The sequence below is a fragment of the Gopherus evgoodei genome, chromosome 8 (genome assembly GCF_007399415.2).
Source record: "Gopherus evgoodei ecotype Sinaloan lineage chromosome 8, rGopEvg1_v1.p, whole genome shotgun sequence".
Classification (NCBI taxonomy): domain Eukaryota; kingdom Metazoa; phylum Chordata; order Testudines; family Testudinidae; genus Gopherus; species Gopherus evgoodei.
The window spans coordinates 58,952,428-58,978,744 of NC_044329.1; the positions used below are offsets into that span (position 1 = coordinate 58,952,428).

General features: G+C 43.1%; 1 protein-coding gene across 2 annotated transcripts in view; it reads left to right on the forward strand.

Moving 5' to 3' along the window:
* Positions 1-26,317, forward strand: part of RNF2 (ring finger protein 2) — a 56,940-nt gene that overhangs the window by 5,317 nt on the left and 25,306 nt on the right. Inside the window, exons 1-2 of one of the 2 annotated variants that reach the window (XM_030573072.1) lie at positions 25,880-25,933; positions 26,173-26,261. In XM_030573072.1, coding sequence (XP_030428932.1) covers positions 26,175-26,261 — 87 coding nt within the window. In that variant the 5' untranslated portion in view covers positions 25,880-25,933; positions 26,173-26,174. Of the gene's footprint in view, positions 1-25,879; positions 25,934-26,172; positions 26,262-26,317 lie in introns of those variants that run through there. The other variant, XM_030573071.1, reaches the window with a different exon arrangement.

Consider the following 26,317-nt stretch of genomic DNA (forward strand, 5'->3'; position numbering starts at 1 on the left):
TTGGCTGGTTGGCAGTCATGCACAGAATGCAGATATAGTAGCATGCCTTACTCATGTACACGAATACTAGAATTTGGCACACAAATCTGCAAACAAGGGACAGAAATGACAGAATATTAAATGGTAGCCATTTCATAAAGGTCTTATTTGCTTCATCTTTGTGCAGAACTTCTGTTGATGTCCTTGGGAGAGCTGCTATGGATTGTGTGTAGCATATGAGCCTTATTCTGTATCCTTAGCTCATCAACCATAATTAAAAATATAATTTAGCTCTAGCCACAAAAGGCATGAAAACTCCTGTTTTGGATAATCTAGACTGTAATACAAAGGTTGATCCAGTTCCCACTGATATCAGTGCCAATACTTCATTGACACACATGGAGTTAGATTTCGGTCCTTCGTGGTGTGTTTTTGTTTTTTAAATTAGCTGTGCTCTAAATCCTTATGTGCATTTAATACCTTTTGAGTTCAAGTGCTGGTCTCATCTGTCAGCCTGGACCAGCAGTGATGACTGATAGGATAGTTTGTTTCTGTAATGATTCTTCATTTCAGTTTTGGCACAGATCTTTAATCATGTGTGACAGCTTAATATTGCTTTTAGACAAAATACAGACACCATATAAGTATAAACGTCAGTTCATTTTAGCTTGAATAGTAGGAAGTTTCTGAACTGTCTGTTGCATTAGTAAAACTGAAATTTGAATTATTTGTTTTAACGGAAAGGGAGAGATTTTCGGTTTTGTGCTAGAATTTTTTAAAACCTCATCTTGCTTTAGTTTTAGTAATAGTCTTGTTGAAAAATTAGTGAACTTGAGTATGCATAAATATGGAAATTCCATATCAGAAATACGGATATTGGAAGTCGAACCCAGCAACTGCCTCCATCAGCTTCTCCTGAGGGAATTATGTACCTAAAAATTCTGTACCAAAAAAATTAAGTTATACAAACTTTTTTTTTTAAATTCTGCAAATTTTATTTGTCAGTGAATAAATGTGGCTCCAGCATGGCAGTGGGGAGCACAGACTACTTGCTGCATTAAGGTGGGAGATCACCCTGAAGCCCCAACATTCTCTGGTACAGGGACTCGTCAGTGAGTCCGCACCTGATCCTGACACAGGGTAAGGGCTGGGCCTGCCCCAGAAACACCCCAGGGCCTTGCCCCTCTGTGCCAGGTGCACCAGCCCAGCAGGATCCAAGTGTGGAGGGGCATAGTATGGGGGAATCCAGGTGTGGGATGAGAGATTTCTGTGTGGGGCAATCTGGGTGCGGGTGGCTCAGTGGACAATCTGGATGCACAGGGGCTTGTTGGGGGGTTCTGGGTGCAGGGACAGTGGAATTCTGCAGGGGATCCAGGTGCAGGTGGTTGGGGCTCAGCTTGGGGGTCTGGGTGTGGGGGGCAGAAATGGGGGCAGATGCTGGGGGATTGGGGCTTGATGGGGTGGGGGTCCAAGTGCAACTGGTTGGGGATCAGTGGGGTGGGGGTCTGGGTGTGGGAAGCTGAAGGGGGTGTCCAGGTGTAAGAGGGTAGGGCTTGTCAGGGTGAGGGTTCAATGGGCCTGCTTAACGGGGGAGCCACAGCTGCTTCCGAGGGGATGCCTCATGCCGGGCTCCTGGTTCCCCCTGCAATTTCACTATTCCCTTTTCTTCTCCTTCCCCCTCCCCTCATTCCTGCATTCCCCTTCCACTGCCCTATTCCACCCCTTTCCTTCCCTGCTATTGCTTTCCCTCACACACCACCTTACCCAGCCCCATTGCAACCACTCACTGTTGCACAGAAAATAGGAAGGCTCCCAGCACATAGAAGGGGAGCACGACTGGCACTAGGACCCAGAAGGCGGTGTTCAGCTGCAGATTCAGTGGAGCCAAGACCCAGCCTCCTTCATCTGGGAAGCTCTGAGCTTGCAGAAATGATTGAGGGTAGGGGCAGTGTGTGTTCCCCATGCCTCACTTCTGGAGGGAAGCAATCCCCCTCCAAAAAACTGCGCCCATGGTTGTCCTGCCTCCTCCCCCTCCCCCAGCTTCCCTTTGCTTCCCTGCCATTTTCCACAGGGAAACACAAGAATTCTGTGGGGTGTTTTCTGCAGGCGCACAGTCATGCAGAACACCCCCGACCCCCTGGAGTAATCAGCACTGGTTCAGTTTCAGCAGCATTCTTGGCATGGATATATTATTAGGATGGCCCTGTCTACAATGGCAAGTTTCTGACCAGTAAAGCAGCTTTCTGTGCTGTAACTCCCGAGATGTACACACTGCGAAGCCACTTAAGGTATGTCTGCACCACGGGATTATTCCGATTTTACAGAAACTGATTTTTGGAAACAGATTGTATAAAGTCAAGTGCACGCGGCCACACTAAGCACATTAATTTGGTGGTGTGTGTCCATGTACCGAGGCTAGCATTGATTTCTGGAGCGTTGCACTGTGGGTAGCTGTCCCATAGTTATCCCATAGTTCCCACAGTCTCCCCCACCCATTGGAATTCTGGGTTGAGATCCCAGTGCCTGATGGGGCAAAAAACATTGTTGCTGATGATTCTGGGTACATCCTCTCTCACCCTCTGTGAAAACAACGGCAGACAACCGTTTTGAGCCTTTTTTCCTGAGTGATCTGTGCAGATGCCATGCCATGGCAAGCATGGAGTCCACTCAGCTCAAGACAGCAGTCATGAACATTGTAAACACCTTGCGCATTATCGTGCAGTTTATATTGAACCAGGACCTGCAAAACCAGGCGAGGAGGAGGCGGCTACGGCAGCGCGGCGACGCGATTGATGAGGACATTGATATGGACACAGAATTCTCTCAAACCGCGGGCCCCGGTGCTTTCGAGATAATGCTGTTAATGGGGCAGGTTCTAACCATGGAATGCCGATATTTGGGCCCGGGAAACAAACACAGACTGGTGGGACCGCATAATGTTGCAGGTGTGGGACGATTCCCAGTGGCTGCGAAACTTTTGCATGTGTAAGGGCACTTTCATGGAACTTTGACTTGCTTTCCCCTGCCCTGAAGCGCCAGAATACCAAGATGAGAGCAGCCCTCACAGTTGAGAAACGAGTGGCGATAGCCCTGTGGAAGCTTGCAGTGCCAGACAGCTACCAGTCAGTCGGGCATTCCCTAACTATGGTGGAGTGATAGATGGAACCAATATCCCTATCATGGCACTGGAGCATCAGGACAGCCAGTACATAAACCTCAAGGGGTACTTTTCAATGGTGCTGCAAGCACTGGTGGATCACAAGGGATGTTTCACCCTTTGCTTCACAAATATTATGGAGCGTACAGCACAGGGCTACAAGCATAGGAATATTGTCATTGACCATGTCCAGGTTCCCATACAGGCATTGCCAGCGGGCTTTTAAATAGCCAAATGCACACTCAGTGGTCATTCTGCACTTGGTCAGTCTTTTGTTGAACCACTCCTTGCTGTTGAGTTGCCCCATGTGTGGCTTCATAAGCCATGGCATTAAGGGGTAGGTGGGGTCTCCCAGAATCACAATGGGTATTTCAACTTCCCCAATGGTGATCTTCTGGTACGGGAAGAAAGTCCCTGCTTGCAGCTTCCTGAACAGGCCAGTGTTCCGAAAGATGTGTGCATCATGCACCTTTCCAGACCAGCCTGTGTTAATGTCCATGATCCACAAGCGCCTGGAGAACCCTAGAGAAATACCCCTTGCGATTAATGTACTCTGTGGCTAGGTGGTCTGGTGCCAGAATTGCAATGTGTGTGCCATCTGTTGCTCCTCCACTTTAGGGAAGCCCGTTTGTGCAAAACCATCCATAATTGCCCAGAGTCACGGTCTTTCGGAACAGGATAAGATTAATGGCCGTGCACACTTCCATCAATATGACTCCAGATAGCTAAGGGTTAATGTTCTTTTACCTGTAAAGGGGTAACACCAGTAACCTGAAACACCTGACCAGAGGACCAATCAGGAAACAAGACTTTTTCAGATCTGGGTGGAGGGAAGTTTGTGTGTGAGTTCTTTGTCTTGGGTCTGACCCTCTCGGCTATGAGAGTGATTTTTCTATCTCCTGGCTTTCTAATCTTCTGTTTCCAAGTTGTAAGTACAAAGATAGTAAGACAATAAGGTTTATATTGTTTTCTTTTGTATTTACATGTGTATAGTTGCTGGAATGTGTTAAATTGTATTCTTTTTGGATAAGGCTGTTTATTCATTTTTTTCTTTTAAGCAAATGACCCTGTATTTGTCACCTTAATACAGAGAGACCATTTTTATGTCCTTTTCTTTCTTTTTATATAAAGCTTTCTTTTTAAGACCTGTTGGAGTTTTTCTTTAGTGGGGACTCCAGGGAATTGAGTCTGCAGCTCACCAGGGAATTGGTGGGAGGAAGAAGTCAGGGGGAAAATCTCTTTGTGTTAGATTTACTAAGCCTGACTTTGCATACCGTCTGGGTGAGGGGGGGAAGAGAGATTAGCTCTCGGTACTTCTGTTTTCCAGGACTGGAAACAGGGAGGGTGGAGTCCCTCTGTTTAGATTCACGGAGCTTGCTTCTGTATATCTCTCCAGGAACCCAGGGAGGGAACACCTGGAGGGGAGGACGGGGAAGGGAAATGGTTTATTCCCCTTTGTTGTGAGACTCAAGGAATCTGAGTCTGGGGGTCCCCCAGGGAAGGTTTTGGGGAGACCACAGTGCGCCAGGCACTGTATAGATTCCTGGCTGGTGGCAGCTTTACCAGGTCCAAGCTGGTAACTAAGCTTCGAAGTTTTCATGCTAACACCCATATTTTGGACGCTAAGGTCCAGATCTGGAAAAAATGTTATGACAAGGTGGTCTGGTGCCAGAATTGCAATGTGTGTGCTATCTGTCACTCCACTGTTAGGGAAGCCCGTTTGTGCAAAACCATCCACAATTGCCCAGAGTCACAGTCTTTCGGAACAGGATAAGATTAATGGCCCTGCACACTTCCATCAATATGACTCCAGCAGTCGACTTTTCCACTCCAAACTGGTTAGCGACCAATCGGTATCAGTTTGGAGTAGCCAGCTTCCACAGTGCAATCGCCACCTGCTTCTCTAGCAACAGGGCAGCTCTCATTCTCATGTCCTGGTGCTGCAGAGCTGGGGTGAGTTCATCACACAGTCCAATGAATGTGGCTTTCCTCATGCAAAGGTTCTGCAGCCAATGCTCATTATCTCAGACGTGCATGACGATATGATTCCACCACTTGGTGCTTGTTTCCTGAGCCCAAAACTGACGTTCCACTGTGGTCAGCGCCTCCGTGAATGCCACAAGCAATCTTATGTCATAGCTACTTCATGTGGCAAGATCAATGTCGCACTCCTCTTGCCTGTGTAGTTTAAGGAATAACTCCACTGCCACTCATAGGGTGACCAGATAGCAAGTGTGAAAAATCAGGACGGGGTGGGGGATAATAGGAGCCTATATAAGAAAAAGACCCCAAAATTGAGACTGTCCCTATAAAATCGGGACATCTGGTCACTCTAGCCACTGATGACGTGTCGATCAGAGCAAGTAGTATACTGGTCAGCAGTTCGGGATCCATTCTTGCAGCCTGAAACAGGCAGGGCGCGCAATACACAAACTGTTGAAGGGTGGTGCTAAATGATCGAAGTACAGGGATTGCTGGGATGCGAAGCAGTAAATCACAGGGCATTGGGACTGGATCCAGGATGCCCCTTCGCCTTCCCACAAGTCTTAGCAGCAAAAGAGAAAGAGGTGCTCTGTGGGATAGCTGCCCAGAGTGCACCACTCCAAATACTGCTGCAAGTGTGAACACCCCATTCTGCAGGCAGCTGTCAGTGTGAACGAACAACAGCGTTTTCCTTCTGTGCTCTCTGAGCAGTGCTATAACTGCTGGCGCTGTAACTTCACCAGTGTAGATGTGCCCGATGGCTAAGACCAGTGAATTCTGAGGTGAGTTTAGCATGGAATTCCACTACATGGCCAGTGATCATGTGAGAGCTAAACTTTGGAATGAGTAGATTGCCAGTGCTGGACATAAATTGAATATACAGCTAGACCACCTTAAGAATCTAGATGGAGATTGATCTAGGTAGTGCTTGATCTGCAAGGAAGCCATGTCCCTTTGGGATTTGCCAAAATGAAATATGAAAACTAGTGAGAATTAGCATCCTTGTGAATTTAAAGGCATTTGGGGTCACTTTAAAAGCAGGTGATAATACAGTCAAGGTGCAGTGTAAGTGGAGTAAACCAATTTATTATAATTCTGTCTGCATAGCTGGAGAAGATATTGGAAAGAGGGATCAAAACAATTGTGGGGGTTGGGTAATGACACAAAGGATTTTTTATATGGAAAAGAACAGAATTATCCAAAAGACTGCATACTAATGCAGACTGGGTATGTTAAAGGGCATACAGAATCATCAGAATAAATTTGAGCTCTGTTAGTGAGAATGACATTCTGTTTAATGCGTTGAGTGTGTAACTTCTCCCTTTTTATGAAATGTTACTGAAATTAGTCTGATGCCTATTAATACACAGAAGAAAAAGAGAAATATAAAACTTGAAATCACCTGGCTTTAAAAACGTGCTGCTGTCAAAGTCCTTTAGAAACTATAAAACAGCCTTAGGAATGATGGGCACAATTTTTAATTCTTTAACAAATAATGCAGTAATTGTTCTCTTGACACCTAAAACAGGAGCATTGCCTCTCTTTTGGTTAATGTTAACAGTGGCAATTTGCCCATCTCTGGTTTGTCATTGCATATTCCCGGGGTGTGTATGCGCGTGCGTGCGCGCGCAAATGCTAATTAAGCAACTGTAAGAACATAACTGTCAAACTCAGATGTTTGCTAATGCAAGGTTGAGCAGCTTAAGAGAGAGAGACTGGAAATGTTGCTGCACTCTAGAGAATACTGATCCGTATATTTCGCTGCCAGTAAGTTGTGAAAAGACAATTAGCAGGAAGTTTCTAGATCTTAATGCACCAGGCAAAATGTGTCAGCTCCTGTTCTCCCCTTCAAGAGAAGGAATATAATAAAGAAATCTTGTGCTACTGAATCTCTGGATCAATATTTTGTATTCCCCACTATCAGATATCATCTGGAGGGCTTTCCTAATAATAGTTTCAAATGTGCTACTGGATTTTCAGAAGCATAGTGTTGAAGAGAAATACTAATTGATTTTTTTTTTCTATTGGAGGCAGTTGTGGATGATCAGGGATTTGGGGGCTGGCTAACAGTAGATTTAAAAATTCAGAACAAGTATGACCAGGAATATAGAAGCATACTGAAGAACTAATCTCCTCTAAAACATCCACTACTATCAAGGGTGTCTGCCTTTAGATTGGTTTCAGAGTAGCAGCTGTGTTAGTCTGTATCCGCAAAAAGAGCAGGAGTACTTGTGGCACCTTAGAGACTGAGGGTATGTCTACATCTACAAATTTGCAGCGCTGGTTGTTACAGCTGTATTAGTACAGCTGTAGAGGGCCAGCGCTGCAGAGTGGTCACACTTACAGCAACCAGCGCTGCAAGTGGTGTTAGATGTGGCCACACTGCAGCGCTGTTGGGCAGCTTCAAGGAGGGTTCGGGGAACGCGAGAGCAAACCGCGGGGAAGCAGGTCTCCTTCCCCGGGTTGCTCCAGTGTTCCCTGAACCCCCCTGCAAGCAGATCTCCTTCCCCGTGGTTTGCTCTCGCGTTCCCCGAACCCCCTCCCCGCAAGCAGGTCTCCTTCCCCGTGGTTTGCTCTCGCGTTCCCCGAACCCCCCTGCAAACCACGGGGAAGGAGACCCGCTTGGGGGGGGGGGGAATTCGGAGATCACCGGAGCAAACCGCGGGGAAGGAGACCTGCTTGATTACCAGAGAGGTATCCTCAGGTATGCTGGGATACCTGCTTATTCCACGGAGGTCAAGAAAAGCGCTGGTAAGTGTCTACACTTGATTATCAGCGCTGGATCACCAGCGCTGGATCCTCTACACCCGAGACAAAACGGGAGTACGGCCAGCGCTGCAAACAGGGAGTTGCAGCGCTGGTGATGCCCTGCAGATGTGTACACCTCCTAAGTTGCAGCGCTGTAACCCCCTCACCAGCGCTGCAACTTTGTGATGTAGACAAGCCCTAACAAATATATTTCAGCATAAGCTTTCATGGGCTACAGCTCACTTCTTCTGATGCTGTAAAGCCTTGTGATCCTTTTGGACTTCTCAATTTTATTGGGTGTTTAATCATACAATTTCCATTAAGGCATTTCAGTGTTTGTGGTCTTGTGTTAGATTATACTGATTTTTAAATAGTGTATCTGTTTTCCCCCTCATGGTGTCACTACAGAGCAGAATTAAGATTAATGTATGAAAGTGGAGTTATGACACCCACACAACAAATTTGGTTTTCATTTCAGCGTAACCTTAACTTGGAATTCCTGAATTTATTATGCTTATTCTGGGGGATAATCACAACAACGCTGTAATGTGCTGAACCCTAAATTATTGATATGTACTCTCAAGCTTGACTTTATCTTAATGTAGTCTCTGCTAAAGGAGAAACTTTCAGTTATGGAAGAATAAAGTGGTGCTAATGGTGCTAGTGGCGGAATCGGAGCAGATGGGATGGGACCATAGAGAATGACTATGAATATTTTTTTAAAAAATAACAACAAAACACCTCAAGTGTGGCCTATGGACAAGATTTCAGTGAGGTTTTTATTTTATGGGCAGTTGAGAGAATTTTGTTAAGATCATTAAGGACAAAGGAAAAAGTCTGTCTTTTAAGGACCAATTTTTAGAAGTACTGTTAACTTATAAACTAATAGATTTACTTGTAAATTCTCAGAAAATCATCCTATAGTTAAAGTGCTGTAACTTTAGGGAGGATACATCATTTTTCATAAGAAGTTGAATTCCTGCTTTAAGTGTAAACCTTAGCTCAGCCTTAAGTATGAAGTTTAGCTGGCATCTCCATAATAAAGCTAATACCTGTACATAAATGGTACTTGCTAAATTGTGCCCTTGGATATGAATTGAACATCTAGCATTCACATGAGTGGGAGCTATATGTGCCTATCTGAGGTCAAATATCATCTGTAAATGCTTCATAAACTGTTTTTCCTTTGTTCATATAGATACTAATCTTTTGTCTGCCATGGTGGAATTTCATTGTTTTAATTGTGGTTGTTTTTTTAATTAATATATATATTAATATAAAACACTTATTATTTTAATTTATATTTCAACACACACTTCTCTAAGTAGGAAAACAGAAAGTAAAGAACAGTTGTAAATGTTAGTAAAGGATTTTTATTAGGAAAGTTATTGCACCGGGCCTGTTTAGTTTTCAGTGTGCATTACACTATTTTTTAAGTGTAACCAAAACTGAAGTGATTGATTTAACATTACAAATAAAAGGGTAGAAGACTTGCTTTAAAACATAACTTTTTTCATCATGTTTAATATACATTGTACTATAGTGCTGTGTTATATTACTTGGATTAACATGCAATGATGATTCCTAGTAATATTATATTACATATATTTAGCAATTGTGAACTCAGTAATGTACTAATTTAGCCTTTCTCAGCCTTCAGTACACCTCTGTTCTGACCAGTTCCCATCTATTTCTTCTTTATGTATCTTGAAACAAAACATCCTGATTTTTCTCTCCAATTAAGAAGGAACTGGACTGATCTAGGTTGGTCAGGAGAGAGCTGAGTGGGGAACAGAATACAAATGTGTGGGAACCAAGAGTGCAGGGCTGGCGCTTCCACTAGGCGACCCTAGGTGGTCGCCTAGGGCAGCAGGATTTGGGGGGTGGCATTTTGCTGTCCTCAGCGGAAATTTGGAGGCGGAGGGTCCTTCCGCTCCAGGTCTTTGGCGGAAATTCGGCGGCAGATCCTTAACTCGCTCCGGGACCCGCTGCCGAAGTGCCCAGGAAGACGCAGAGCGGAAGGACCCCCTGCTGCCGAATGCTCAGAGGAGGAGCGCTGCCACCTAGGGCAGCAAAAACCCTGGCACTGCTACTGCAAGAGTGGCTTCTTCAATGTAGCATCTCTCTGACATTCTTATCAGCAGATGACATAAGATAACGCTGTAATGTTAACAAGTTTTTAAAATAGTTCCCTAAGCATGCTGATACACATCTGTCCACTCTTGGAAAAGGGAGGCATGATTAGCATCTTTGGCCGGCATCCAGGAATGTGTGTAGTCTTAAACAATTAACCATTCCTGTCTCACTGGTCTGGGGATACTATTACTTTTCTATCCAAGACTTGAAAGGTCAATTTGCCTACTCATCCCTGTTAGCAGGAAAATGTGGGCTTGCAAATGAGGGGGCCTACAATTTCTGCAGGAATTAAACTTTCTTTAATAATAAATTTTAAAAAGGCCAGGCCTTTATAGTTGTAAAGATAATCATTTGTATGTCCTCCAATGAAGTTTTGTTAATGAGATCTAGTCTACAGAGAGATTTTACTTGTACAACTGTCAGTTATAGGTTGAGTTTTTCTGTTTTTTGTTTTTTAAACCAATATAGTTACACTAGTACAACCTGTGGATGCAGTTAAACCAGCATAACTATACCTTATACTGGTGTAGCTTATTCCCCTTCCTGTATGAGAATAAGCTGTAATGGTCTAAGCACCTTTATATTGGTATAACTGTGCCTACGTGAGGGAGGTTATACCATTTCAGTGGTACATCCTTTGTTTGTAGACAAACTCCAGTGTTTGCACACACACTGCTCTGGTGCCTCATGGTTGGTACATTCCCCAACCTGCAGTAGAGAAATTAAAAAGACCGTGATCAGTCCCATTCGGGGGCAATGCTAGAATAATTAGTTTGGGGTACCGAAGGGGTGGTAAAGACTATTATTAGGGGAACACAGATTTTTCTACATATACTTTATAGAATGGGGATAAATAATGTTGGTAACAATTTACTTACCTTATTGAAGCTTGATATGCCTATTGAAAGCAGCAGCAAATCTGTTGACAATTCTCCTCAGCTGCAGAGACTTGGACAACTTTTTTTCAGTAGCCATGACATCTGAGTCCCTTACCTGGTCACTTGTCATACACTTCCTCAGCTAGTCATTCACCTATCGAAGACACGAGAATGCCCTTTCATATGCAGCATTTGATGGAGGAATACTTGTACCAATCACACATAATTTATGCAGCTTGTGGAAGGCAAATTTGTATTTATCCCAAAAAATTAGCAGCTGCGGCAAACTGTCAATTTTGGACTTTTTCTCTTGTTCATAGCGTTCAGTTACTTTTGCAAGAGGCTTACCTCTGTCTTCACAGTGTCTATATCACATCCATAGTGTCTGTGAGTGGTTTGAATTTTAGAAAGTCAATACAGTTTTCATACTTTGGTTTGAGGCACTTGATACCATCAGGTACACATTTATTTTCAGAACATCTGATTAAATAACTGGAGAGAACTTCAAATAAATGTCTGGTAAAAAGGAGTTTGTCCTTAAATCTCCTTCATCTGTTCTTCAGTTGAAATGTATTCCTGAAGTTTTCTAAGCAAATTTTGTACACAACTGAGTACTCCCAAAACTTTAGATGGCTTCAAATCATTTTCTGAAGCAGTGGTAATGGCTTTGCTCCATATTTCATCAAATGCCTCTTCCAAATCTCTCATGTTCAGAAATTCACTGATTAGAGTGTCCACAGATAAGCATGCCTGAAAAAAAGTCACACTCAACTGCTTGTAGGTGGTCAGATATAACTTTAAGCAGTTAAATAATTTTTGTTAACATGCAAAGGATGACAGCAAAGTCACTCTAATACTGAGCTAAAGACCTCGTAGACCCATTGCCCTCTCATCTCTTTATATATCTCGAGATGTTACAGCGAATGACAAGAATGGATGAAATTGCCTTTTTTACAGCATTACAAGTGGAAACTTGGCATGCCCATTGAGTGTCACAGAGCTTCTTCAATGCCAAGACTTTATTTTTGGGTTGTACCTTCTTAATGGATGTGAATTTAGTATTTAAAGCTGAACAAAGAAAAAAGACAATTTCTCCAGGATAGTGAAAAAATCCAGTGCATGTTTGTTTCCTTTGCATACATAAACAATAACTAAATTGAGCCTGTGGTTGAAACAATGACCATATAGTGCTTGTGTATTTCTTCCCATAAGAAAGTTTGCAAACCATTAAAATTTCCACTCATAACATTGGCACCATTGTGATACAGTTCTATATATCAGTGCCATACCATGACAATGTGTTCTACACATCATGAAAGAGAGACTCTGCATCAAGTGACTTGACGAGATTGAAGCCAAAAAATCTTTCATATACGGCGCTATGCGAATAATATCTCAACACAACTGACACTCGTTCTACTTGCTAATATCTTTAGTTTCATTAAGCATTACAGAGAAAACATTAGTCTCTTACTTCTTGGCTTATGCATTCATGTATTTTTGACATAACGGGAATGATTTAATTTTGTATTGACGAATGGGTATATTATGCATTGTCTGGTCCACTTTCAATTTTCTTTCTTACCAGTACTCATGTATTTGGCTATTTAGAGTCATTAGTGCTAGGAAGTTGTCATTGTTGCTTCTGTCACTCTCCTCTTTTCCTCTTTGAGCAATCCCCTGGACTGCAGTGAGTTGGAGGACATCTGCCACAACTTCAATATGCATACAGTTCTCCTGCACTGAAGGAAAATACGCATTAGTAATTTGCAACAGAACTGAAAGACCATCACCTTTTGACTGAATAACTTTGAATGAATCCCATACCATGTGACAAGTCTTGTGATTCTGTTTTCATGCTGTTGGAAACCTGCATCCTATACCATAGCTTTTTCAATTTCCAATTTCTGAAGCCATTACCAATAAACACAGATTTTTGTACAGCAATAGGTGATGAAAGAAGTCTGCGTGGGAAGCAGTAAGCTGCATTCATTATTTCACTATATTTTCCCCATGGATATAAACCAAGCCTCTATTTTGAAAGTTCTCCACTCATTCTTGTTTCATTGGAAGATAATACCTTAACTGTGGTTGTTTTGGGCCTTCAGATACAATTTGCACACTATCACTTGATCCTGGTGGAATCTTACTCCCTGGGCTTACTTTATTACCATGTGTGTTCTTTTCCAGTTTCCGTTCATGGTACCATATCACTCAGTCATTTCCTTTTGCCTCTTTTTATTCTAATGAAGAATCTGATGTTGAATCTTCCACTTCCCATTCTTCTATGATACAGTCTTCTTCGTTATTATCTAAGGTACATAGTTTGGAAATAATAGTGGTAGAGGACTCTCCTACCGATTTCCCCACTCCCAGAATTAGGCCTATTCTTGAAGTTGAGGGTATGTCTTGGCAAATTTCAGAGAACTTGCTTTTCTTTGATGTATTTTGTTTGCTGAAAAGTTCTGAAATTGTCACTGATCATTTGATTGACTTTTTTAAAAAACTTTTTTGTTTCTTTTTGTTTTAAGCTACTTCTGTTCAGAAACGGAGGCCTCACAGGTGGGAGCCTAGGTCAATCTCTCTTACAGGCTACTGTTTTGGACTAGTCTAGGCTAGACCTCCCAGGCTAGCTTCCTCTTCCTGCCTGAGTCCACACAGCTGGAAGAAGTTGGGATAGGGAAGGCAAAGGGGGCAGCAGTACCAGTCCATAGTCCAAGCCTGCAAAGGGGAGTTTGCCTGGAAACGGAAAGGATCCCTGCACTTAGGCTCTCCTGGCCCTAGCCTGGCAGCTGGGGGTCTGGCCTGGCTACGATCAACCTCCTTTCTCTGGTTCCTGATGTAAACACCAGGGTTTATGTAAGTATAACTGCGTTGTTCAGGGGTGTAGATTTTTCACACCCTCTGAGCCACATAATTATACCAATGTCAGTTTGTAATATAGACCTGACCTCAATTACGCTGGGGCATCCCCTGTACGCTGATCATTACCCTGGTCTCTGAGGTAATCACTGCTTGTATTTCATGAATCACTATCAAAGTCACAGCTCACACACTATAGTAAGGGAACAAAATGCCTCTGCTTCTATTCCGCTTCTCTGGTGTTGTCATAAACAGATTTGGGGGGCGTGTCATAAACAGATAGCTAAGGGTTAACGTCTCTTTCACCTGGAAAGAAGTAATCTGAACCACCTGACCAGAGGACCAATCAGGAAACAAGATTTTTTCAAATCTGGGTGGAGGGAACTTTGTGTGGGAGTTCTTTGTTCTTCTGCCTGACTCTCTCTCGGCTATGAGGGGATTTCTATTTCCTGCTTTTTAATTTTCTGTTTCAAAGTTGTGAGTACAGAGATCATAAAAACAATAGGGGTTATTGTTTTTTTTCTTTTGTATTTACATATCTATAGTTGCTGGAGTGCTTTGAATTGTATTCTTTTTGAATAAGGCTGTTTATTCAATATTCTTTTAAGCAAATGACCCTGTATTTGTCACTTTAATACAGAGAGACCATTTTTATGTACTTTTTCTTTTTTTTAATAAAGCTTTCTTTTTAAGACCTGTTGGAGTTTTCTTTAGTGGGGGACTCCAGGGAATTGAGTTTGTGCTCACCAGGGAATTGTTGGGAGGAAGAAGTCAGGGGGAAATCTGTGTGTGTTAGATTTACTAGCCTGACTTTGCATTCCCTCTGGGTGAAGAGGGAAGTGCTTGTGTTTCCAGGACTGGAAATAGAGAGGGTGGACTCCCTCTGTTTAGATTCACGGAGTTTGCTTCTGTGTATCTCTCCAGGAACACCTGGAGGGGGGAAGGGAAAAGGTTTATTTCCCTTTGTTGTGAGACTCAAGGGATTTGGGTCTTGGGGTCCCCACGGAAGGTTTTTTGGGGGACCAGAGTGCCCCAAAACACTCTAATTTTTTGGGTGGTGGCAGCTTTACCAGGACCAAGCTGGTAACTAAGCTTGGAGGTTTTCATGCTAACCCCCATATTTTGGACGCTAAGGTCCAAATCTGGGATTAGGTTTATGATAGGTGTGGTGGGGTAGAGGAAAACATTTTTGTGGTGGGAGGCACTCACTACTCCTTGGTGTCATTCCTGGTCCCATTGGTGCTAATGGAAACCCTGTGGGCAACAGTGAAACGATCATCTCTCTTTTATTCTGTCTGCTGTCTGGGGAAATATATGGGCCTCAGCAACAAAGTTATTCAAGCAACCACTCCCTGTGGACTCTCACTGCTTCCTGAGCAGCCAGGAGGCTTGGGGAAGAGTAGATAAGCAGACATCTTTCTTCTTTCTGGGGTAGGGATGGAGGAAAATATGAGAGAAAGCACCTTCTTTTTTCCTATAATTGTAGATATTTTTGGTGGAGTGGGGAAGGTGACTAAGTTAATCAAAGCACTTGCTAGCAAGAGAGCTGGTCTATAAGATGGAGCGCCCACAAGTAATGTCTAGGGACAGCACCCTGGTAAGAACCCCACCACCTTCCCATTGCCTATCAGCATGACCTTGCTCCCGGATTTGCTGGGAAGCCAGCCCCCACTTGCCTTTCATGTTGGCATCTAACTGGTAGATGTCTGGTGATTCCCAATTTTGCTGCCAGCTCTGTATCTACCCTGCCCGGCAGGGGTAATGCAAAAATTAATTTGTTTCAAAAGGTCTTTGGGGATGGAAAACATGTGTAAGTGCTCAATCATTGTTTGACTTCTCTTGAGGCATGTAACTTCTATTTGAAGTTTCAACTTCAGAGATTATATAATGAGTTTGGTGCATTAATAGCTTTTTAAAATTAGCTTTGATTGCATTTTACAGATGTTAGTCGTCTTGAACATAACACACCAGTTAATTTATACACAATTATTTTAAACAATGACTTTACATAACTGTTATTAATTACAAATCATATCTTCAAGAATCATAAGCATGCATAAAGAACCATACTTGTGTTATTAGGATAATGATTAAATGATGGAGTCTTCTCTTTCTAATGTCTTCATAAATACTAGATGTAGTTTGAGGTGTTCTGCTGATGCAGAGATGATGACTGAAAGCTGTTTCTATGGTAAAAATATGTTCTTTGTATGTAATCTTGAAGTGCCTTTCATAAGTGTAGTTACTTTTTTGAAATTTTGAACAGTAGAATAGCAAGTTGCAGTTAAAGGGTATTGGAACACAGTTGCAAAACAGTGACAAAATAGCCTATATTGGAGTGGGCAAAGTACGGCCGGTGGGCCGGATTCAGCCCGCCAGCCGTTTTAAGCCAGCCCTCAAGCTCCCACTGGGGAGCAGGGTCTGGGACTTGCCCTGCTTCGGCACTCCAGCTGGGGAGCAGGGTAGAGGGCCACTCCATGCGGCTCCAGGAAGCCGCTGCATGGCCCTGCTCTAGCTGGGGAGCACAGTAGGGAGCTGCTCCACATGGCTCCTGAAAGCCACGGCATGGCCCCCCTCTGGCGCTTCAACTGGGGAGCAGGGTTGGGGAGCCACTCCACGCAGCTCCCGGAACTGTGGTATTGGCCCACCTTTGGCGCTCCAGTGGGAGCTGCAGGGGCAGTGCCTGCAGACGGGGCAGCAGGCAGAACTGCCTGGCCATGTCTCTGTGTAGGAGCTGGAGGAGGGACATGCTGCTGCTTCTGGGAGCCGCTTGAGGTAAGTGCTGCCTGGAGCCTGCACCCTTGAGCCTCTTCTCCAGCCCTCTGCCTCAGCTCTGATCCCCCTCTTACCCTACGAATCCCTTGATCCCAGCCTGGAGTACCCTCCTCATCCCCATCCCAGAGCCTGCACCCCCATCCTTGCATCCCAAGCCACTGCCCCAGCCCTGATCTCCCTCCCCCAGCCCTGCTCCTGCTCCTGCCTTCTGAACCCTTTGGTCCCAGCGCAGAGCACCCTTCTATAGCCAAACTCCTCATCCCACAGCCCTCACCCCCAACTGCACCCAAGTCCCCGCCTCCCCCCTCGCACTCTGAACTGCTCATTTCTGGCCCCTCCCTGGAGCCTGCACCCTCAACCAGAGCCCTCATTCTGTCCTGCACCCCAAGCCCAATTTTCTGAGCATTCATGGCCCGCCATGCAATTTCTATTCCTAGATGTGGCCCTTGGGCCAAAAAGTTTGCCCACCTCTGGCCTATATGCTTTTCAAGGATTGCTATTATTAATGAGATGACCTAAGGGGTGTGTGTGTGTGTGTGTGTGTATGTATGTACGTACACAGATTTTTGTTTGTCCTCTTGTTATTAAACCAATCAGAGAATTAGTAGTTTGTGTGTATGAGAGAGAGAATGGGAAAGGTGCATGCTGAGGAGAGGTGTTTTCTTTAAAAAAAAAGAAAAAAAAAGAAAAAAAAAGAAAAAAAAAAACAAAGCCGCTGGGGCTGAGAATGGTCTTCTATGTTAAGAGGAATATTTGTAAAGCAGGACAAAGAATTTATTGCACTGAGAAGAGTGGTTTGTTCATAGCGCTGAATAAATGTATTGGTTTAAAGTTACATGTTAAAAGTCAAAACATTCCAGTGCAGTTTGGTCACTGTGGCTGATCGTAGAATCCCAGCCTGTCACATAGAATACTGCACATCCTACACAGTGTGTATTCAACAACAGTTTTATATTCAGACACATGGAGTTCTGAATTTCTGTTGCTGGGTCTACCAGCAGCTACTTCTTTAGTATGTGTGCCTCTTATATCAAATAGTTTCTCCTTCAACTTTGGTAGCTTACATAATCATAGTTTAATGTCTGTGTCTCACAGTATGATTCCACAGCTTAAATCTCTGGAGTCTTTTAGTAAAATGTTAGGATGGATGTCAAATCATTTATGTTACTATCTAGTTGCTCTAGTTTGAGAGACTGGAGCCTGAAATCTTGCAACTGAGGGATGATCTCGACTACTCAGTGTTACTGTGTTGGCACACGATTGTGAAGAATCCATATTAGTTTACATGATTAGCCCTAGTCTATGCTTACTAACATACTCATCACTTTGTCAGCTAAGTATGACCAAACATCTTGGCTAATATGGTTCTGAACACAATTTACAAACACAGTAAAAGTTTGTAGTGAAGACAAGCTCTAGTAGTCAGTGTATATATAGTAGTTTAATCATAGTGCTAAATGGGAATTTGACACTTGGGGTTACTTTTTGTGAAAGGTTTTCAGTTGCTCCAGATTGGAAATAAGGTTTTGGGAACCCATTTGAAACTTGGTCTATATTTCTCTTTGTTGACTTTTTTTAGTGCTAAAACTCAATTTTCTTTGATTCAGTAGAACTTGATTCACCACACTTTATAAGACATCAAATTCTGGTACTGGAAGGGAGAAGCTGACATACTGAATAAAGTAAGCTTTAGTTTGTTTGTTTTTCCCCTGAGTCTGTTAGGGCTCTATTAATTGTATTAAAGAAGTGCCAAGTCCCCCGCTGAGATCAGAGTCTCATTGTGGTAGGCAAAATACAAACATAACAAAAGACAGTTTGTGCTCCAAAGAGTTAACTATCTAAACAGACAAGACGTACAAAGATTGTGGGAATGGAGGCACAAAGATGTGAAGTGACCTGGCCAAGATCACAAGAAAAAGTTAGTGGCAGAAACAGGACCAGAACCCGGTCCCCTGACTCGCAGTCCAGGACTCCAGTTACTTGACACACTACCTCCCAACACCCTGCTGAGATCCTGGAAGGAAAGCACCGTAGAACAACTATTATCTATCTGAAGTCTCCTCTTGTTTAAGATAAACAGTACCAGACTGCAAAAAACCATCAACTGCATGTAAAATAATTGGACTGCCAATTCCATGAGAACAATTTCTCTCATAAAACTTCTGATGCATCCGGGCAGAAATGGAAATGGGAACAACCATTCATTCATTCATTTGCTTGCTTGCTTGTTTGCTTGCCTGAGTGTGTGTGTGTGCATGTGTGTGCAGTATTGTAGCAATTTTAACTCTAGTCCCAGCCAGGAACTAATTATCTATTTTGAATTGGGTACAGGTTTGGGTGAAAGACAATCTTATTGTATCCAAACGTATACTCTATCCCTAATAGAATGAAACTATAGTATCAGTCCAAGAGAGTAAAATGAAATAAATTGTCTTGTTAATTAAAGTTTATTCCTGTTAAGCTTCCAGAGCAAGTAGACTCAGATACTGCTTTTAATGGAAGATTCTCTCAGTTTTTAAAAATGAAGCTATATTGAACACTCGTGTTCCCAAAAGTAGACTTATTTTTTTATTTGAAAGTTCAAATCTCTAATTTTAATTTTTGTTGTGAATACACAATTGCTGGTTTATATTTTAATGGTGCTTTTTGTTTTAATGTAATAATAATAATTAATAAACCTTTCAAAAAGGAGATAATTGTGCTTAATTATTTACCTAAGTATACTTCACTGCAGGGCTTGGAAAATGCGCTTGGCATTAGCAAGCAGGAATCTTACACTGGTTGGAGGGAGTGGAGAATTTCTACAGAAAATGAGCTGCTAATAGTAGAAGTAATAAAAACTCCACTCATGCGTATGAATATGGAGATAAAACTTCCAAAATGTAAAGTGATATGATGCTGTTTTCTTAGTCTGTAGGTTACTCTTTAGGTTCTAGCTGGATAAATTTGGTTCTTGTGTATTCCATAACCAACTTTTATCCAGCTAGAACTGAGAGCACTTCTGAAGGTCTTTTAAAATAACAGCAACCTTCTTTTGAAATAAGTGCTGTAGTGATACAAGGAAATGTTGGCAAAATGCTCAGAAATATTGTGAACTGGCATATATGTTCAAGGAATCTCTAATGGCTAGAGATGGGATTCTAGACTGAGAGGGCTCTGAATTACTAGTTAGAATTCTTTTGCAGGTGTCTTGCTGGTGGGTTTGGCCCATGTGCTCAGGGTCTAACAAATAGCTATATTAGGGGTCAGGAAGGAATTTTCCCTCAGGTCAGATTCACAGAGACTCAGGATTTTTTTTTTTTCCTTCCTCTGCAGCGTGCAGCACGGGTCACTTGCTGGTTTGAACTAGAGTAAATGGTGGATTCTCAATAACTTTAAGTCTTTAAATCAAGATTTGGGGACTTCAGTAACTCAGCTAGAGGTTATGGGCCTATTACAGGAGTGTGTGCGTGAGTTTCTCTGGCCTGCAATGTACAGAAGATCAGACTTAGATGATCATGATGGACCCTTCTGGCCCTAAAGTCTATCTAAATGATTGTAATCTCATAACAGGTTCCCATCCCCCTGTCCCTTTTATGGTATTTGATAAAAGACGTAGAGGAGGTGACCAGGCAAATCTCACTAACAAATGGTACAACTCTACCTCGATAAAATGCTGTCCTCGGGAGCCAAAAAATTTTACCACGTTATAGGCGAAACCGTGTTATATCGAACTTGCTTTGATCCACTGGAGTGCGCAGTCCCCCCCACCACCCCTGAAGCACTGCTTTACCGCATTATATCCGAATTCGTGTTATATTGGGTTGCATTATATCGAGGTAGAGGTGTATCGTATTTAAACAGATGTTAGTTTGTATTCTGCTATCATCTTCACCGTTTGATAATGGTCAAGTTTTGTGTTAATAGATATTCTGTGGGAGATATGTGCAAAGGAGGGGCAGCATTCCTTTTCCTTTGCCCATAAAGAGCAGTAAATATTGTATGTGTTGGTTTAGATGTGCTGGGATCATGTGTAGAAAAAAGAAATGAATACCATATCAAATTGGGGGATAGGAAATGAAAATTAAACAGGCTTTCAGCACTACTTGTTCTCAAATTACTAATCCCTTCTTCTGGATTTTGGGTTTACTGGACTCAGCTGTTGCATGAATACCACTATCAAAGCATACTCTGTAATTAAAAAAGTTTATATTTACAACTGCCCTGAGTTTGAAGTCTGAGCCAGTCAGAATGGTTGCAGGTGTTCCAGTGACTCTGACATCAGTAATGAGCAGATAGGTATCCCTCCGACTCCTGTATAAATCATATCCCTTGTTGTTAGTGACTCTGAAAAGATGATTGATCTGCTTACTCAAATTTGACTTTCTCTCTCCCTCACAGTCTCCCCTTCTTACAATTTTGTCAAAAGCACATGCTTTCTGTTAATTTTAGCTTGAAAAATCCTGCCTATATGTGAAACTGTTGTACTGTGGCACCCAGATACTATGGTGATGACATTTTACAATTACATATGAGTTTATTAAAAAGCAAAACAAAAATGGCAATAAGCATGTGGGAGGCTATTTAAACTCTGAACATTTTTGAGGGTACTAGTGCAAAGGTGACTTGCAAAGGAAAAGAAGTGCCCTTTTTTCTTTAATGCAACTTTTCAGATTTCTGTCACTTCGTAACTGTTTCTCTCTCTCTCTCCTGCCCCCCCATCCCACCACCCCATGCCATTCCACCCTTTCCCCCCCCCCTTTTTTTTTCACTTGAAGTTCAGGGCCTTAGTTTATCTTTTCTTCTTGGTAGGATTTTATCATAAGTAAAAAGAGTGAAAACAGAGACTGGAAAGAGTTTTTATTCAGAGTGTAAATAAAACTTTTTTTTTTTTTAAATTCAGGTGGGCTGGGGGTGGAAAGGAAAGGCAGAAAGATCTTTTGTTAAATATTCTATACCCTCAACCCCTTCAGATAAGAGTTGAGGACGTTCTCTAGCTTACCAGGGAGTCTTCCTCAAAACCACAATAGATGAGATCAGGCTAACGTTCTCGATATTTTCAGTGGGGAAAAAAAAAACTGGAAAAAAAGTGCTGGCCTCCTCTATGCTTTTTTAAATAAAACACAAAATAACGGGTGCAACCAATTTTGAAGGCCATGTTTGAGATAAAAAACCCTTCTCTTCAGTAGTGGGAAAGGTGCCAGTATCTCTCCAATAGGAAACTGCTAGAGTCTAGGAAACTCCAGGGTCAATAAGTCATCCCATTGCAGAGATTCTCTACTAGTTTTTGGTGTATGATGAGAGATACAAGTATGAGGAAATTCTGTCATTAGCTGACCCTTTTCAGTCTGGCTTTAGAACTGGGAACACAAACTGCTTGGGCCTCCTGTGTGGAGAACTGTTAGGAAAATATCCATTGTAATTGTGGCAGTTGCCTCTAGTGTAAACCACACAGAGGTGCTACAATTCCTGTCTGGGTAGATGGAGTTGCACTCCAAGTGCTCTTGGATTACCATGTAGCAGCAGAAACTATATCTTTCTCCAACAACCAAACCCATCTTTTCTTGGCAAAGAGGTTACAGCATTTCTTTAGACGTGGCTTTGTCACCTCCAGACTGAATTATTGCAACATTCTCAATCTCTATAGCAATCTAATCATGAAGACTTCTCAGACACCTCAGCTAGTGCAGTACATGGCTGCTTGCTTACTCAGTGGTGTCTCATATATGTAGCATGTTACACCGGGGCACCATAATGTGCACTAAACTTCATTTTGGGTACAATTTAAAATCATCTACAAAGACCTTTATGATTTGGGCCCTGTCTACGCTAGACTTGCCTCTCTCCTTATTCACCATCCAGGCAGTTGAGATCAGCTTGATTGCTCTTACAGACAAACCCTAGCTAAAGTTTTGTATATCAGGCAGCTGAGCATACCTAACAGAAGGCTCTTGATTCTGGACTATGCTTCCCTTGTTGGTCCAAGAGAGCCCCAGGTTTAATGACTTTCAGGACACAGTGCAAGGATTACTATTGCTTAGGTCTTTGGCTATGGTAGTCCAGAGCTATGGGACCTGAAGCATGATGTAATTCAAGGAATTCCCGTGGCCTGTGTTACACAGGAGTCAGAAGAAAGAACACACTGGCCATAAAAATCTTTGAACCTATGAAAGTCTGTTGTCAGCTCAGCAAGCACTGTAGAAGTTTTAGATGGAAATCTGTTTGGGGACAGGAACTCTTATTCCTATGTTTGTACGGTGTGTAGCACAGTGGAGCCTTGATGTGCCTGGGTCTCAAGATACTACAGTGATATAAATGTTAATAATATGCTTACTGTTCACATTAGGTCTTCCCATCCTGTGAGTAACTTGCACCATCAGCGCATCCCCATCAGCACAATCAATAGTGAGAGTGCTAATCTAAACAAGCCGCTGGCTCTCTGTGTGTGTGCATGTGCTCTGTGTTAAATAAATCTTCAGGACCCTGACACACTAGTCAAATTGTTGGCTGGATTTCAGTATGTGTTCATTTTAGAGTTACAGTCCTGCAGTTAGCTATTTGCAGCATGTCAATTTCAGTAGTCTGTTAGGTCACTAAACTGATGTCTTAGTTCTCTTATAACACTCAGGCCATGTCTACATCTAAAATTTTGCAGCGCTGGTTGTTACAGCTGTATTAGTACAGCTGTATAGGGCCAGCGCTGCAGAGTGGCCACACTTACCAGCAACCAGCGCTGCAAGTGGTGTTAGATGTGGCCCACTGCAGCGCTGTTGGGCGGCTTCAAGGGGGGTTCCGGGAACGCGGAGAGCAAACCGGGAAAGGAGACCAGCTTCGCCGCGGTTTGCTCTCGCGTTCCCCGAACCACCCTGCAAACCGCAGGGAAGGAGACCTGCTGCTCGGGGTTCCGGGAACGCGAGAGCAAAACCGGGAAAGGAGACCAGCTTCGCCGCGGTTTGCTCTCGCGTTCCCGGAGCCACCCTGCAAACCGCAGGGAAGGAGACCTGCTTGCTCGGGGTTCCGGGAACGAGAGAGCCAAACCGGGAAAGGAGACCAGCTTCGCCGCGGTTTGCTCTCGCGTTCCCGGAGCCACCCTGCAAACCGCAGGGAAGGAGACCTGCTTGCTCGGGGTTCCGGGAACGCGAGAGCAAACCGGGAAAGGAGACCAGCTTCGCCACGGTTTGCTCTCGCGTTCCCGGAGCCACCCTGCAAACCGCAGGGAAGGAGACCTGCTTGCTCGGGGTTCCGGGAACGAGAGAGCAAACCGGGAAAGGAGACCAGCTTCGCCGCGGTTTGCTCTCGCGTTCCCCGAACCACCCTGCAAACCGCAGGGAAGGAGACCTGCTTGCTCGGGGTTCCGGGAACGAGAGAGCAAACCGGGAAAGGAGACCAGCTTCGCCGTGGTTTGCTCTCGCGTTCCCAGAGCCACCCTGCAAACCGCAGGGAAGGAGACCTGCTTGCTCGGGATTCCGGGAATGAGAGAGCAAACCGGGAAAGGAGACCAGCTTGATTACCAGAGGCTTCCTCCTTCCACGGAGGTCAAGAAAAGCGCTGGTAAGTGTCTACATTGGATTACCAGCGCTTGATCACCAGCGCTGGATCCTCTACACCCGAGACAAAACGGGAGTACGGCCAGCGCTGCAAACAGGGAGTTGCAGCGCTGGTGATGCCCTGCAGATGTGTACACCTTCAAAGTTGCAGCGCTGTAACTCCCTCACCAGCGCTGCAACTTACTGATGTAGACAAGCCCTTAGATAAACATATTCCTTATGCCATAGAATGTATATTTTTATGCTACTAAAACAGGAGTTGACAGCCTAAATCCATCATCCTTTCCCAATTCTTCTGCCATCTCTCCAACCCCAAGTTATTGTTTAGGTGTAATACTTGGCTTGCTGAGAGCTACTCCTTGTTTGACCATTCCTTTTCAGTAGGAACAAATGCGTTCCAAGCACCATGGCCAAGATTAAGATGAACAGGCATAGTAGTAACCTGTGCTGCTTCTTTTATCTCTTCTCCCTCCCCCCCAACTCCTCAAAAAAGTTACTTAAGCCTGTTCAACCTCCCTTGGAGCAGAGGAGTTGGCATTTCTCATCTGGTAATTACTGTCCCTTATACACTTGATAGTCATAAAAAAATAGGATCTGCAACTTGGCTACATGTTGGGATGGTTTGAAAGTGCACATTTAGATTTTTTTTTAAAGTGAACTGAAAAAACTTCATTTTTTCCTCTTCTAGTACAGATGTTTGCAACTATAATTTTCCATCATACTATAGTCTCCTAATTCAGAAATAGCCATGTATACACACACTCTCTCAAAATAACTTTCTAGATTGCTCCACGTTCTTTTTGGAGAGTGTTCCTTCCTCCCCTCTTGCCCCCCGTAATTAACTATTTTCTGTCCAGAAACCTTTTTGCGTTCCTTTTTATATTTTGATCTTTACAGTTTGCATAATGCTAAAGTGAGACTTTCTCCAGTGTGGCTATAATTGCAGTATGCTTGTCTACTGGTTTAAAAACTCAGAACTGACTGGGAGTTGGAGACTTGGGTTCTACTCCTAAATCTGACACTGACTCCAGTTTGCAATGTTGTGCAAGCCATGTAAATGTTTCTGTACCTCCCCTTTATGAAAAGGAGGCATCCCTTTACCTGATTTTCTGTGGAATTTTGAAAACTTTGGGGTGTATGGTGCTATGGAAATGCAGTCTTAAATTTATTTTCGTTCATCTCTTATGCTTAACTTTTTTTCAAATATGCATTGGTGGAGAGAGAGTTGGCTTACCAGCCCTCCCCTAGTTAATATGAGAAATAAGGAGAGAAACTAGAATAGTGATAGTAGTTCAGGCATATTGCTTATCTGAGACCTACCATTTCTGATGCTGATTCTCCATGGTTTCACCACTGTAAATCAGAAGTAATTATAGTGAACCCAATGGAATCACACTGGTGTGAGAGGAGAATTGGGCTCATTATTGAAACCTAAAGCTAGAAACAGACTTTCTAAATGCCTCCAAACCCAGCTAGTCTTACTTCATGCATCAGTATTTTTTAAAAACTTGTTAGGAATGAAAACCTTCTGTAAAGATTTGAGGTGAAAGGAGAAGGTGAGCATATACATTGCTCCTATAGGAACACTCACATGAGAGGGAAGTTAAGGTTGTCTGCGTGTAACTTTAGTGACTCTCCATTCCCGTAGCAAGTCAACCCTACTCAACCACAATGTGTTTTAAATGTCTTTTGGGTATGTATTTAATAGGGTCATGTGTGCAGCTTTTATGCTGTACTTCCTAGGTTTTGTGGTTTTGTCTTACGTTACTGTCACTTAGCAACCTTAACTGACTTTCAAGATGTGTGTGTTTTGAATAACATCCTTGGTTACACTTGTATGATTCCAGTTACATGAGTGGGATTGCACATGTCTAGCTGAGTGGCATTTGGTGCTTATTCTGGCTGTTCTTCATCCTATAGGAACCATTTTTCTCATTTCTTCTTTATTAGAATAGAAATTGCAAATGCATCTGCAGGGAACTTGGGGATTGCTGTTTCTGTGAAAATGCTGAACCAGCACTACAATTTAAAGAGGAGGGAATCTGCTTCTAGCTTCAATTAAACACACTTAAGCTTTTGTTTTATGATTTGTTTATGTAATTTTTTCCCCTCTTCTCTTTTTTCCTAGCCATGTCTCAGGCTGTGCAGACCAATGGAACTCAACCTTTAAGCAAAACATGGGAGCTCAGTTTATATGAATTACAGAGAACACCTCAGGTAATACAGGTTAAGATGATTATTTCATGCAAGACACTGCCATAAAAAATAGAGTG